At 44.8% G+C, this 15,290-nt stretch overlaps 1 protein-coding gene across 2 annotated transcripts in view; it reads left to right on the forward strand.

Moving 5' to 3' along the window:
* Positions 1–14,475, forward strand: part of OTUD7A (OTU deubiquitinase 7A) — a 231,530-nt gene extending 217,055 nt beyond the window's left edge. For both annotated transcript variants that reach the window (XM_067471243.1, XM_060755795.2), the window contains exons 12-14: positions 3,654–3,768; positions 7,766–7,850; positions 12,837–14,475. In XM_067471243.1, the coding sequence (XP_067327344.1) occupies positions 3,654–3,768; positions 7,766–7,850; positions 12,837–14,261 (1,625 nt within the window). In that variant the 3' untranslated portion in view covers positions 14,262–14,475. The remainder of the gene's footprint in view (positions 1–3,653; positions 3,769–7,765; positions 7,851–12,836) is intronic.
* The last annotated feature ends 815 nt before the right edge of the window (positions 14,476–15,290 follow it).

Here is a 15,290-nt window from a genome sequence, read left to right on the forward strand (position 1 = left end):
CAGGCTCAAACCCAGAACCTCAATCCATGGCTGATACCAAATGAGAGACTCCCCTGGGCACACAGAAGACTGGGCAACTTGAAAGGTGCTGAACAGACTGCGCTCTGGCACCACGAGATGCAGAACCAATCTCTAGAAATGGGGCCACAAAGTGGAATCCACAACATGTGAGTGTGGAGGAGAGCAAACCACAGACCACCTGCTGCAATGCACCCTGAGCCCTCCAAGTGGCCAGATACTGCTCAAAGGACATTTAACCAACTACCAAACTTGCAAACTCTGTTTTGTCTGTTTGTTAAAAAATTGTTTAAAATGTCATACAATTATCTAGTTGATACTGACACAATAAATAAATAAATAAACCATAGACCATCAGAAAACTCTTATTTCTGATGGTCTTAGCCACCCTTTTGGCAGAGAAAGCTGAAGATCTCTCCACCTCCTTAAGACAGGAAATACTCCCACCTAAAGTCCTCGTCCGCTGTGATTGGCCAGCCTCTCAGCCAAGGAGAGGGCTGAGATTCCAAGCGGGGGAGGGGAGAGCAGGCGTTCTCGCCACATGGCAGCATGGTGCACATGTGTGGATGACGGAAAGCATGCAAGGCTGGAAGGAGGTTCACGCCAGCGAGTCCCTTCAAAGCAGGGGAGGGGGCTTCTGTGTGCCAAGTTTGCTTCAGTTCCATCATTGGTGGAGATCAGAGTGCTCTTTGACTGTAGGTGAACTATGAATCACATCAACTCCCAATTCTCAAGCTCTGTTTTGCCTAAACTCCACCAGTGTTCACATTTGGGCATATTGAGTATTCATACCAAGTTTGGTCCAGATCTATCATTGTTTGAGATTATTATTATTATTATTATTATTATTATTATTATTATTATTATTATTAGATACATAACAGGATGAGTACCTAGCAAACAAGATCACCCTGCTGGCTTTTGTATTTGATTCCAAGTGTCTAGTACTGTGTGATGTATCAGTGAACAATGCTTACAGATGAGAGTAGGGTGGCCTTTTGCAGCTGACAGATGGTAATTTTGTCAGCGCCTAATGTTTTTAAGTGCAGGCCAAGGTCTTTAGACACTGCACCCAGTGTGCCGATCACGATATTATTATTATTATCATTATTATTAGTAGTAGTCGTCGTAGTAGTAGTCGTAATAGTAGTATTAGATACATAACATGATAAGTACACAGCAAATAAAATCACTCTGCTTGCTGTTGCATTTGATCACGCTTCGGACACTTCCCAAGTGTCTAGGACTGTGTAATGTATTGGCAAATAATGCTTACAGAGTGGCCTTTTTGCAGCTGATAGATGGTAATTTTGTCAGCGCCGATTGTTTTTAAGTGCAGGCCAAGGTCCTGAGGCACTGCACCCAGTGTGCCAATCTTATTATTATTATTATTATTATTATTATTATTATTGGTAGTAGTAGTAGTAGTAATAGTAGCATTAGATACATAACATGAAGTATACAGCAAATAAGATCACTCTGCTGGCTGTTGTATTTGATCACACGTCAGACACTTCCCAAATGTCTAGGACTGTGTGATGTATCCGTGAATAATGTGTGCAGGATGGCCTTTTGCAGATGTCAGTGCTGATTGTTTTTAAGTGCAGGCCAAGGTCTTGAGACACTGCACCCTTTGTGCTGATCATATTATTATTATTATTATTATTATTATTATTATTATTGACTTCATCATCAATATAAGCATGACATGGCTGATATCATGAAAAGGGAAGCACAAGTTTGCTTTATTTATTTATTTATTTATTTATTATTTAGTATATTTATATACCGCCCTTCTCAGCCTTCTGGCGACTCAGAATCCGTTTACAAGGCAAAAATTCAATGCCATCAAAAACATAACTACAATATACAGTATAAAAGATCAACAACAATAAAATCATCACATTATAATAAAACGTACTTCAATCGATGCTCATTTAAGCAATTTCCAGTCCCGTCATGTAGTTGTTCCGTTATTACAGTGTCTCTCAACCTGGGGGTCGGGACCCCTGTGGGGGTCGCGAGGGGGTGTCAGAGGGGTCGCCAAAGACCATCAGAAAACATAGTATTTTCTGTTGGTCAGGGGGGTTCTGTTTGGAAAATTTGGTCCAATTCTATCGTTGGTGGGGTTCAGAATGCTATTTCATTGTGGGTGAACTATAAATCCCAACAACTACAACTCTCAAATGGCAAGGTCTATTTTCTCCAAACTCTACCAGTATTCATATTTGGGCATATTTAATATTTGTGCCAAGTTTCATCCAGATCCATCATTGCTCGAGTCCATGGTACTCTCTGGATGTAGGTGAACTACAACTCCAAAAACTCAAGGTCAATGTCCACCAGACCTTCCCAGTATTTTCTCTTGGTCATGGGAATTCTGTGTGCCAAGTTTGATTCAATTCCATCATTGGTGGAGTTCAGAAGGCTCTTTGATTTTAGGTGAACTATAAATCCCAGCAACTCCAGCATTACGAAATGACAAAATCAATCACCCCCAACCCCACCAATATTTAAATTTGGGGGTATTGGGTATTTGCGCCAAATTTGGTCCAGTGACTGAAAATACATCCTGCATATCAGATATTTATATTACGATTCATAACAGTAGCAAAATTACAGTTATGAAGTAGCAACGAAAAATAACGCTATGGTTGGGGGTCACCACCACATGAGGACCTGTACTAAGGGGTCGCAGCATTAGGAAGGTTGAGAACCACTGCGTTATTATATCCGTTACTCAGTATTCGCAAATGCTTGCTCAAATAGCCATGTCTTAAGATTCTTCCGAAATGATAGGAACGAAGAAGCCGATCTAATCTCCCTAGGAAGGGCGTGTTCCATAGCCGAGGGGCCACCACTGAGAAGGCCCTGTCTCTCGTCCCCGCCAGCCGTGCTTGTGATGGTGGCGGGACCGAGAGCAGGGCTTCTCCAGACGATCTTAAAGTCCTTGCAGGTGCGTAAGGGGAGATTCGTTCGGACAAGTAAGTTGGGCCAGAACTGTTTATTTGAATGTGTGTCTCCAAATAGGGCTGGGCAACCACAGAAAAATTTGTTTCTAAACTCGATTCGTTTTTTTGGGGGGGTTGCGTTTCAATTTTTAAAAGAATTCCGAAATTTTTCTTTAAAAAAGTTCGATATTTACAAAATTTCGGAAATTACGAAACAATTCTGAAACAATTTCGAAACAATTACAAATCGATTCGTTAATGGCGGACGCGACCGCGCAATACGCTAAAAAAACCTCCAAATGGGACAGGGGGAACTTCTGAAGCTTCCCTCTCCCTCTGTTGTTGACTATTGGTGTGATATTTATAATTATTTTCACTGATTAAACAAACAACAACTATAAAACTTGCCCCAGACATGCGGAAATAATAACGAAATGATTTCAAAACAATTACGAAACAATTACGAAACGAATTGAAAAATTCATTTTGATTTTTAGTTACTCCTGAATGGTTCGTTATCGAATTTTTAACGAATTTTTAACGAATTACGAAATTAACGAACTAAACCGCTCAGCCCTATCTCCAAAATGTGTGTTTCCTTTTCCTTTCCTTCAGCGAATTCTCCTGGCTTATCCTGTCCTGCCTAACCTGATCTCTTTGCTTCTGGTCTCTCCTTTCCTTCAGCGGTGATTCCCCTGACTGACTCTGAACACAAGTTACTGCCTTTGCACTTTGCGGTTGATCCAGGGAAGGACTGGGAGTGGGGAAAGGATGACAATGATAACGCCAAGCTGGCCAAGTAAGACATTTTTCATCATTCAGAAGTCTGTCTGTCCTAAGACACCTATCAAGAGCACCATACACCGAGGGGCTTGCGGATGCTTGTGGGTTCGTGGTTAGGAGGTTCCAGCTTTGACTGCTGCGGCTGGGCGTCACATGTAGCGTGACTCTAAACCCAACAGAATGAGAACTATTTAATAGGCATGTGCAATCCATGGTTCGAAATGGTTCTAAAGCACTTACAAAAATTCTGGTGGTGAGGACTAGGGGGCGCTGGTGTTTTGCTTCTACAGCAGCGGTTCTCAACCTGGGGGTCGCGACCCCCAGGGGGGTCGTTTGGCAATTTTGGAGGGGTCGCGAGGCCGCCTCTTTAGGCCCTGCCCCCAATGCCACACCCAGCCGAGGGCCCTCCTCGCGCGAAGTCTCCCTGACTGTGAGAGCCGTTCAGCAGTGGAACTCTCTGCCCCGGAGTGTGGTGGAGGCTCCTTCTTTGGAAGCTTTTAAGCAGAGGCTGGATGGCCATCTGTCAGGGGTGATTTGAATGCAATATTCCTGCTTCTTGGCAGAATGGGGTTGGACTGGATGGCCCATGAGGTCTCTTCCAACTCTTTGATTCTATGATTCTATGAAGTCTCCCTCGGCTGGGCCATGGTCCCGCCTTCCGACAAGGCCGCGATCCAGCCGAGGCCTCTCCTCGTGAGGAGTCTCCCTCGGCTGGGCCGCGGTCCCGACTTTCGGCGAGGCCACGATCCAGCCGAGGCCTCTCCTCGCGAGAAGGCTTCTTTGGCTGGGCCGCGGTCCTGCCTTCCGGCGAGGTCACGATCTAGCCGAGGCAAGGAGAGGCCTGAGCTGGATCGCGGCCTCGCTGGAAGGTGGGACCACAGCCCTGCCGAGGTCTCTCCTCGCATGGAGTCTCCCTCGGCTGGGCCGCGGTCCCGCCTTCCAGCGAGGCCGCAATCCAGCCCAGGCCTCTCCTCGCTCCCCCCTTGGCAGGCTCACGCTATCCATCAGGCCTGATGGACAGTGTGAGCCAGCCAAGGGAGGTTGCTCCGCCTGGTCTACTCACGAGTAAAGCATCTCGCGAGGTACTTTACTCACAAGTAGGCCGTGCGGACCTGCTCCTCCCTTGGCAAGCTCACGCTATCCGTCAGGCCTGATGGACAGCGTGAGCCAGCCAAGGAAGGCTGCCCCGGCGCTCCATGCAGTCATGCCGGCCACATTACCTTGGAGGTGTCTACGGACAATGCCGGCTCTTCGACTTAGAAATGCAGATGAGCACCACAGAGTCAGACACGACTGGACTTCATGTCAGAGGAAAACCTTTAACTAGGAAAATTGTGGAAAATCCAGGGTGGGAGAAACAACTCTTGTCTGTTGGAGGTAGGTATGAATGTTTCCATTGGCCACCTTGATTGCCATTTCATAGCCTGACAGTTTTTAGGGAGAATCCTTGGTTGAGAGGTGATTAGCTGGCCCTGATTGTTTCTTGTCTGGAGTTCCCCTGTGTTTGAGTGTGGTTTTTTATTTACAGTTATAATTTTAGAGTTTTTTAAATACTGGTAGCCAGATTTTTGGTCAGACTAGAAATAGGAAGATTTCCCATTCTCTGCTCCTGGAATTACTGCCTAAAGAGGGCGAGAAAGAACTCCCTCCCTCTCAGGGCCCCTCCACACCGCAAAATAAGATATCTGCAATGTGCAGAGGGATTTTTTAATTGATTAAAAAAAAACCTATAGTCTGGCCCTCCATCGGTCTGAGGGACAGTAAACTGGCCCCCGGTTTCAAAAGTTTGAGGACCCCTGGTCATGGGAATTCTGTGTACCAAGTTTGGTTCAATTCCATCATTGGTGGAGTTCAGAATGCTCTTTGATTGTAGGTGAACTATAAATCCCAGCAACTACAACTCTCAAATGACAAAATAAATCCTCCCCAACCCCACCAGTGGAGCCCCCGGTAGCCCAGTGGGTTAAAGCACTGAGCTGCTGAGCTTGTTGATCGAAAGGTCGCAGGTTCGATTCCGGGGAGCGGCGTGAGCTTCCGCTGTCAGCCCTAGCTTCTGCCAACCTAGCAGTTCGAAAACATGCAAATGTGAGTAGATCAATAGGTACTGCTCCGGCAGGAAGGTAACAGCGCTCCATACAGTCATGCCGGCCACATGACCTTGGAGGTGTCTACGGACAACGCTGGCTCTTCGGCTTAGAAATGGAGATGAGCACCACACCCCAGAGTCAGACATTACCTAACCCCACCAGTATTTAAATGTGGGCATATTAGGTATCCGTGCCAAATTTGATCCAGTGAATGAAAATACACCTGCATAACAGATATTTACATTATGGTTCATAACAGTAGCAAAATGACAGTTATGAAGTAGCAACGGAAATAATTTTATGGTTGGGGGTCACCACAACATAAGGAACTGGATTAAGGGGTCACGGCATTAGGAAGGTTGAGAACCACTGTTCTACAGTGTTGCTAAAGTTCTGATGGTGAAAATTTCAGAACCCTAACAATTTCATTATTATTTCATTCTTGATGATTTTTATGACAGAACCAATTAGGAACTGCCATTTATAATGAAAGTAGCGGTCCCCTGCCATGCGTTGCTGTGGCCCAGTCTGGTGATATGGAAAATCAAGTAATTAGAAAGTGCTGGTTTCTAATATATGTAATGTCTTTATGCTTGTGGCTAAACAGTATTTCTTGATGTTTGACAGCGTTGACGTAGAGATTGTCTGGTTTGCCAACTCTGAAACATGCAACATATAATTGTCCATCTTTAGGAGTCCCTTTCAAATCTATAATACTTTATCTGTGTGTGTGTGAATCATATCTATCTCTCTATATCTATGGCTGGATGGCTCTCTGTCAGGAGGGCTTTGATGATGTTTTCTTGCCCTGGTGAAGGGAGTTGGACTGGGGGTTCTGTGTGGGAAGTTTGCCCCAGTTCTGTCATTCGTGGGGTTTATTCAGAATGGTCTTTGATTGTAGGTGAAGTATATATCCCAGTAACTACAACTCCCAAATGCCAAGGTCTATTTCCCCCAAATTCCATCTGTGTTCATATTTGGACATATGGGATATTGGTGTCAAGTTTGGTCCAGATCCATCATTGTTTGAGTCCACAGAGCTCTCTGGATGTAGGTGAACTACAACTCCCAAACTCAAGGTCAATGCCCACCAAACACTGCTGGTATTTTCTGTTGGTCATGGGAGGCCTGTGTGCCAAGTTTGGTTCAATCCCATTGTTCAGAATGCTCTTTGATTGTAGGTGAACTATAAATCCCAGCAACTACAACTCCCAAATGACAAAATCATAATTTTTTGAGTGATGGTCACTCCTTGTGTTGTGAGACGTTTTGTTGCCAAATTTGGTGTGATTTCGTTCATTGGTGTGTTTTTTTAAGGTACTCATTATGCACAGAGCATTTTTATATATAGAGATTGGAGCCCCCGGTGGCGCAGTGGGTTAAACCCCTGTGCCAGCAGGTCACAGGATCAAATCCGGAGAGAGGCGGATGAGCTCCCTCTATTAGCTCCAGCTCCTCATGCGGGGACATGAGAGAAGCCTCCCACAAGGGTGATAAAAATATCAAATCATTCAGGTGTTCCCTGGGCAACGCCCTTGCAGACGGCCAATTCTCTCACACCAGAAGCGACTTGCAGTTTCTCAGGTCGCTCCTGACATGACAAAAAAAATGACATTTTGAAAGTTTTGTTAGAGTTCTGAAATTTTCACCACCAGAACGTTAGCAACACTGTAGAAGCAAAGCACCAGCGCCCCCTAGTTTTCACCGCTAGAACTTTAGTTTTGTAAGAAACATTTAGAACCATGGATTGCACATGCCTACTATTTAATGTTCCTTTGGGGAGCCTGGAGCACGAGTATGGCTTGCTTTTGAAAATGACTCCTTTCTGCTTCTCTCAACTGAGCATGAATCAACTGCAGTGACCTCTTTTCAGTAATTTTGATGTGGTCTTTCCCCTCTCTCTCTCTCTCTCTTTTTCCTTCTCAGTTTGATTCTGTCTCTGGAGGCCAAACTTAACCTTCTGCACAGTTACATGAATGTAACCTGGATACGCATACCGTCAGAAACACGGGTAATGTCTTTATTATGTCTAAGCCAGCATTTCTCAGCCTGGAGGTCGCCAGGGGGTTGCCAGAAGGGTCACCACTCAAAAACACAGAATTTTCAGTTGGTCATGGGAGTTATGTGTGCCAAGTTTGGTTCAATTCTATCGTTGGTGGGGTTCAGAATGCTCTTGTAGGTGAACTATAAATCCCAGCAGTTAAAACTCCCAAATTTCAAGGTCTATTCTGCCCAAACTCCTCCAGTGTTCACATTTAGCCGTATTGAGTATTCGTACCAAATTTGGTCCAGCTCTATCATTGTTTGAGTCCGCAGTGCTCTTTGGATGCAGATGAACTACAACTCCAAAACTCAAGGTCAATGCCCACCAAATCCTTGCAGTATTTTCTGTTGGTCATGGGAGTTCTGTGCACCAAGTTTGGTTCAATTCCACCATCAGTGGAGTTCAGAATACTCTTTGGTTGTAGGTGAACTATAAATCCCAGCAACTAAAATTTCTAACTGTCAAGGTCTGTTTTCCCCAAATTCGACCAGTGCTCACATTTGGGCATATTGAGTATTCGTGCCAAAATTTGGTCCAGCTCTATCATTGTTTGAGTCCACAGTGCTTTCTGGATGTAGGTGAACTACAACTCCAAAACTCCAAATCAATCCCAACAACTAGGTGAACTATAACTCCCAAATGTCAAGGTGTATTTTCCTCAAACTCCACCAGTGTTCACTTTTGGGCATATTGAGTATCCGTGCCAAATGTGGTCCAGATCCATCATTGTTTGAGTCCACAGTGCTCCCTGGATGTAGGTGAACTACAATTCCAAAACTCATCGTCAGTGCCCACCCAACCCTTCCAGTATTTTCTGTTGGTCATGGGAGTTCTGTGTGCCAAATTTGGTCCAATTACATTACCAGTGGGGTTCAGAGTGCTCTTTGATTGTAGGTGAACTATAAATCCAAGCAACTACAACTCCCAAATGACAAAATCAGTCCCTCCTCCCAACCCCACCAGTATTCAAATTGGGGCTATTGGGTATTTGTGCCAAATTTCGCCTAGTGAATGAAAATACATCCTGCAAATTTACATTCCGATTCATAACAGTAGCAAAATTTATGTAGTTATGAAGTAGCAACGAAAGTAGTTATGAAGTAGCAACGAAAATAATTTATGGTTGGGGGATCACCACAACATGAGGAACTGTGTTAGGTGGTCGCAGCATAAGGAAGGTTGAGAAACAGTGCTCTAAGCAGTTCGGGATGATATTTGTGCTGACAAAGAGTTGCATGAGAGCAGAAGGTCCCGTGCTCTGCGTCCAGCCTGAGAACAAGGAAATGCATTGCATTTGTGGGCTGGCATTTTAGGGAAGTTGCGCATTGTTGCACAAGTGGTTCAGGGGACACAGAAGAAGCAGGACTGGCCAAGTAGCTGAACTCTGGGCCCCTCTAGTATGCATGTGTGATCCATGGTTCTAAATCAGTGTTTCTCAACCTGGGAGTCGGGACCCCTGAGGGGGTCACAGGGGGTGTCAGAGGGGTCACCAACAACCATCAGAAAACACAGTATTTTCTGTTGGTCATCGGGGTTCTGTGTGAGAAGTTTGTCCCAATTCGCTTGTTCAGAATGCTCCTTTATTGTAGGTGAACTATAAATCCCAGCAACTAAAACTCCCTAAAGGTCTATCCCCCCCCCCCCCCAAACTCCACCAATGTTCATCTTTGGGCATATTGAGTATTTGTGCCAAGTTTGGTCCAGATCCATCATTGTTATTGAGATATTGGCAAGCTGGAATGTGTCCAGAGGAGAGCGACTAAAATGATAAAAGGTCTGGAGAACAAGCCCCATAAGGAGCGGCTTAAGGAGCTGGGCATGTTTAGCCTGAAGAAGAGAAGGCTGAGAGGGGATATGATAGCCCATGTATAAATATGTGAGAGGAATCATAGAATCATAGAATCAAAGAGTTGGAAGAGACCTCATGGGCCATCCAGTCCAACCCCATTCTGCCAAGAAGCAGGAATATTGCATTCAAATCATCCCTGACAAATGGCCACCCAGCCTCTGCTTAAAAGCTTCCAAAGAAGGAGCCTCCACCACTCTGGGGCAGGGAGTTCCACTGCTGAACGGCTCTCACAGTCAGGAAGTTCTTCCTAATGTTCAGATGGAATCTCCTCTCTTGTAGTTTGAAGCCATTGTTCCATTGCGTCCTAGTCTCCAGGGAAGCAGAAAACAAGCTTGCTCCCTCCTCCCTGTGGCTTCCTCTCACATATTGATACATGGCTATCATATCTCCTCTCAGCCTTCTCTTCTTCAGGCTAAACATGCCCAGTTCCCTAAGCCGCTCCTCATAGGGCTTGTTCTCCAGACCCTTGATCATTTTAGTCGCCCTCCTCTGGACACATTCCAGCTTGTCAATATCTCTCTTGAATTGTGGTGCCCAGAATTGGACACAATATTCCAGATGTGGTCTAACCAAAGTGGGGTTAGGGAGGAGGGAGCAAGCTTCCTTTCTGCTTCCTTGGAGACTAGGACGCAATGGAACAATGGCTTCAAACTACAAGAGAGGAGATTCCATCTGAACATGAGGAAGAACTTCCTGACTGTGAGAGCCGTTCAGCAGTGGAACTCTCTGCCCCGGAGTGTGGTGGAGGCTCCTTCTTTGGAGGCTTTTAAGCAGAGGCTGGATGGCCATCTGTCAGGGGTGATTTGAATGCAATATTCCTGCTTCTTGGCAGAGGGTTGGACTGGATGGCCCAGGAGGTCTCTTCCAACTCTTTGATTCTATGATTCTATGATTCTATGTTTGAGTCCACAGTGCACTCTGGATGTAGGGGAACTACAACTCCAAAACTCAAGGTCAATGCCCACCAAACCCTTCCAGTGTTTTCTATTGGTCATGGGAGTTCTGTATACCAAATCTGGTTCAATTCCATTGTTGGTGGAGTTCGGAATTCTCTTTGATTGTAGGTGAACTATAAATCCCTGCAACTACAACTTACAAGTGACAAAATCAATCCACTCGAACCCACCAGTATTCAAATGTGGGTGTATTGGGTATTTGTGCCAAATTTGGTCCAGTGAATGAAAATACATCCTGCATATCAGATATTTACATTACTATTCATAACAATGGCAAAATTACAGTTATGAAGTATTAACGAAAATAATGTTATGGTTGGGGGTCACCACAACATGTGGAACTATATTAAGGGGTCACGGCATCAGGAAGGTTGAGAACCACTGTTCTAAATGGTTCTAAAGTACTTACAAAACTAGGTGGCGCTGGTGCTTTGTTTCCAAAGTGTTTCTAAAGTTTTAGTGGTGAAAATTTCGGAACTCCAAGAAAACTTTCAAAATTGCATTATAAGTGGCAGTTCCTAATTGGTTCTGTCATAAAAATATGGCAAACGTTTATTACACTGCAAAAAGTTTGTCTTTATGCAAGGGACATCATCGCCCTATAGCACATTTTGGTTTGTTAAGTCTCCCACCAATTTAACAAAGTTTCTGCCACAAAAATAAAGTTTCTGGAGTAAAGGGGGATTTTCCCAGGCTCAGCCAGGCCTTCAAATGCTAATGAAGGTGGTCAGTTGAAACATTCACACCTAGCTCCAGCAGAGAAGAACTCTTTGCCCCACCCCAGCCATTCTACAGATATATAAACCCATTGTCCTATTTCCAACAGACCTCACTCCCTCTGAGGATGCTTGCCATAGATGCAGGCGAAACGTCAAGAGAAATGCCTCTAGAACATGGCCATATAGCCCGAAAAAACCCACAAGAACCTAGTAAATAAATAATACATGGCAAGCAATGGCCTCCAGGCTCTGCTGCTCGGCCTTGACCCCATTATAAGCAGAGGGAGGCTTTTTCAGCGCAAAGAAAGGTCTGAAAAACTCGACTTATCTTCGAGTATATACGGTATGTTACAGAAAGCCGAAATGCAAACAAACAAATATCAAAGATGAGACCGCCTCTTTATATAACTGCTTCATCTTGGCCCATTGTTGTATTAACATTACAAACACAGCAACTCCTTGAATGACAACCTTTATTTTTCATGTCCTAACCATCATCAGAACCCATCATAAAAATTTTGAGAGGTTTCTTGTTGAGGCAGAGCATGGTGTACGCTTTTCTTTTGATTTAAAACCCTCCAAATAGATACACCCTCTGCTCATGTCCAGCATTTATTTTTAAAGTTTTAACTATTACATTTGGCCCAGCCATAGGTTTTTAAACTCTTGTGTGTTATTGTCTACTTATGAGTTATATTAATTGTATTGTTTATTTTGTTTATTGATTGTTATTTTATTATTGCTTGTTTTTGATGTGTTGTTGGGCTTGGCCTCATGTAAGCTGCTCCGGGTCCCTTGGGGAGATGGTGGCGGGGCATAAATAATAGGGCTGGGCGGTTTCGTTCGTTAATTTCGTAATTCGTTATTAATTCGTATTTAAAGTAGCTTACGATCCGATATTGAACTATTCAGGAGCAACTAAAAATCGAAACGAATTTTTCAATTCATTTCGTAATTGTTTCGTAATTGTTTCGTAATCATTTCGAAATCGTTTCGAAATTGTTTTGTTATTATTTCCGTATGTCTGGTGCAAGTTTTATAGTTGTTTATCAGTGATAAAAAAAATAAATTATCACACCAACAGTCAACAACAGAGGGAGAGGGAAGCTTCAGAAGTTCCCCCTGTCCCATTTGGAGGTTTTTTAGCGTATTGCGCTAAGTCCGCCATTAACGAATCGATTTGTAATTGTTTCGTATTTGTTTCGTAATTTCCGAAATTTCGTATATATCAAACTTTTTTAAAGGAAAATTTCGGAATTCTTTTAAAAAACGAAACGCAAAAACCCCCTAAAAACGAATCGAGTTTAGAAACAATTTTTTCCGTGGTTGCCCAGCCCTAATATATAAATTATTATTATTATTATTATTATTATTATTATTATTGCTTCCTCTTCGTGGTTTCTGATTGTCATCTTGCTTCTCCCAATAGGCTCCTTTGGCTCAGCCAGAATCCCCTACAGCGTCGGCAGGAGAGGACGTCCAGTCTCTTGCCGATTCCATGGACTCCGACAGAGATTCCATCTGCAGTAATTCCAATGGCAATAGCGGCAAAAACAGGAAAGAAAAAGAAAAACAACGCAAGGAGAAGGAAAAAAACCGTGCCGATTCCGTGGCCAATAAACTCGGGAGTCTGAGCAAAACGTTGGGCATCAAGCTGAAGAAGAACATGGGCGGGCTGGGGGGCCTCGTGCACGGCAAAATGAGCCGGGCGAATTCAGGGAACGGGAAGAACGGGGAGATCATCGAGAAGGTCAAAGAGAAGAAGTCCAAGTCCCGCAAGGGGAGCAAGGAGGAGTCCGGACAGTCGGCGAGCACGTCGCCTTCCGAAAAGACGACCCCTTCCCCCACCGATAAAGCAAGCATCTCGCCCATTGAGAAAATGAGCTCCAAATCCCCGTCGGATAAGCAGTCGGACCCGTGGAAGTACAGCACCGACGTGAAGCTGAGCCTCAACATTTTGAGGGCCGCCATGCAAGGGGAGCGGAAGTTCATTTTCGCCGGCCTCCTCCTGACCAGCCATCGGCACCAGTTCCATGAGGAGATGATTGGCTTTTACTTGACCAGCGCCCAGGAACGCTTCACTGCTGAGCAAGAACAGAAGAGGAAGGAGGCGGAGAAGAAGGCCACGCTCAACGGGTCGGTCGGTCGGAAACTGGAGCAAGAAGCCTTCTCGAAAGAGAAGCTGGAATCATCTCCTCAGGGAAGGGCATCACCCGTCTTGCCTCAAAGCCATACAACTCCCCTGGTGTTGAAGTTCAAGGACCGCACGAGTCCCATGCCGGGGACGTTTTCCTCGCCGAGCAACAGCGCCAAGAGAAGCGGACCCATCCCGGTATCTGCCCACTATAGCCATACGCCCCCCGTTCAACGGCAGAGTGTCATCCACTTGCATGATGTCAACTCCAAGCCATCGAGCTTCCAAGACGATACCTACAAGCCAGTGGTCGGTACCTTAAAAACGTGTGCCACGTACCCGCAACAGAACCGGTCGCTGTCGTCGCAGAGCTACAGCCCGGCCCGGATATCCGGCATCCGCACGGTGAACACGGTGGAGTCGCTGACCTACGCCATGCCTACGGACCACAAGTCGCAAACGTATACCAATGGGTTTAACACCAGCGACATCCGAGACTGCTTGGAATACGCCGACGAGGAGGCGCCTCAGACCTGGGTAAACAATGACAAAAACCGAGGCCGGAGCAGCGTTTGCCCGATCTATTCCATCCAGCAGAACCACTGCAAGAGGGAGAACTGCTCCTTCTATGGCCGCCCGGAGACTGACAACTATTGCTCCTACTGCTACAAGGAGGAGATCAAACGCAGGGAGCGAGAAAACAAGGGCCATCGACATTAAAGACGGTGGCGCTCTCTTCCCCTGACTATTGATTTCCTCCATTTTTTTCTTACTTAGCGAGTTTGTGTCAGTGGATTATGGGAGGAGAAGAAAGGGAAATCCTGCAAAAAAGGAATCTGTGGGAGAAAGGTCTACGCTTATTTTTGTTTTCTTTTTTCTGGGAGCGAAGAAAAACAAAAGGATAATTTATCATAAAAAGAATTTTATTGTTTTCCATTTTGTGGTTTGTCTTTTTTACATACACTGGTAAGCTGAAAGGTTGTTTACTCCTTTTTTTGTCAGTGCTATGTATATGTGTGGTCAAAATTTTACTAATGGTGCCTGAATTTACGCTGACATCACTCAGGTAGTAGAACGATAGGGAAAAAGTCATAATATAACTGGAGATGTGGTATTGTATAATAAGATTGTGTCTGCCTCATTCTAGAGAGCCATCTCTGTTTGAAAAAGAAGTAACTTTTCGTAGCCCCCTCCTCTTTGGTAAAGCTGGATGGGAGAGGAATGGTCATTGTGTCTTCTAACATCCTTGCTTATCGACATTGATGTGATTGTTGTTCTCCACGGATACACAAACGAAGGTCTGGATTCATGAGGGAAGCTTTCCCACCCCTCAAACACAAACCCTTGAGTGTGTTTTTGAAAGCGAGACAATTTTTACTTTGGCATATTCTTTCCGACTCTCAAAAACAAGCGCTCTTTACAATTTCATGGGGAGAGGTCCATAGGAGACGAAACAACTGCAGCTATGGCTTTGCACACTTGCTTTTCTGTTGCCATTGTGTCCTATTGAGTTGGGTGTTTAGTTTGGCTTAGCAGTACTGTTCATTGAAGCCACTTTGTTTAGATACAATTTTTTGGAAATTCCGGAAAGTTGGCAATACGCAAGCAAAATGTAATAATATTCATACAACCCAAGGTAATAGGGTCGTGGTGGCACAGCAGGTTAAACGGCTCGGCTGCAGAACTTGGAAAGGTTGGCGCTTTGTATCCACAGATTGGGGTGAGCTCCCTTCGTTAGCCCCAGCTTCT

The sequence above is a fragment of the Anolis sagrei genome, chromosome 9 (genome assembly GCF_037176765.1).
Source record: "Anolis sagrei isolate rAnoSag1 chromosome 9, rAnoSag1.mat, whole genome shotgun sequence".
NCBI lineage: Eukaryota > Metazoa > Chordata > Lepidosauria > Squamata > Dactyloidae > Anolis > Anolis sagrei.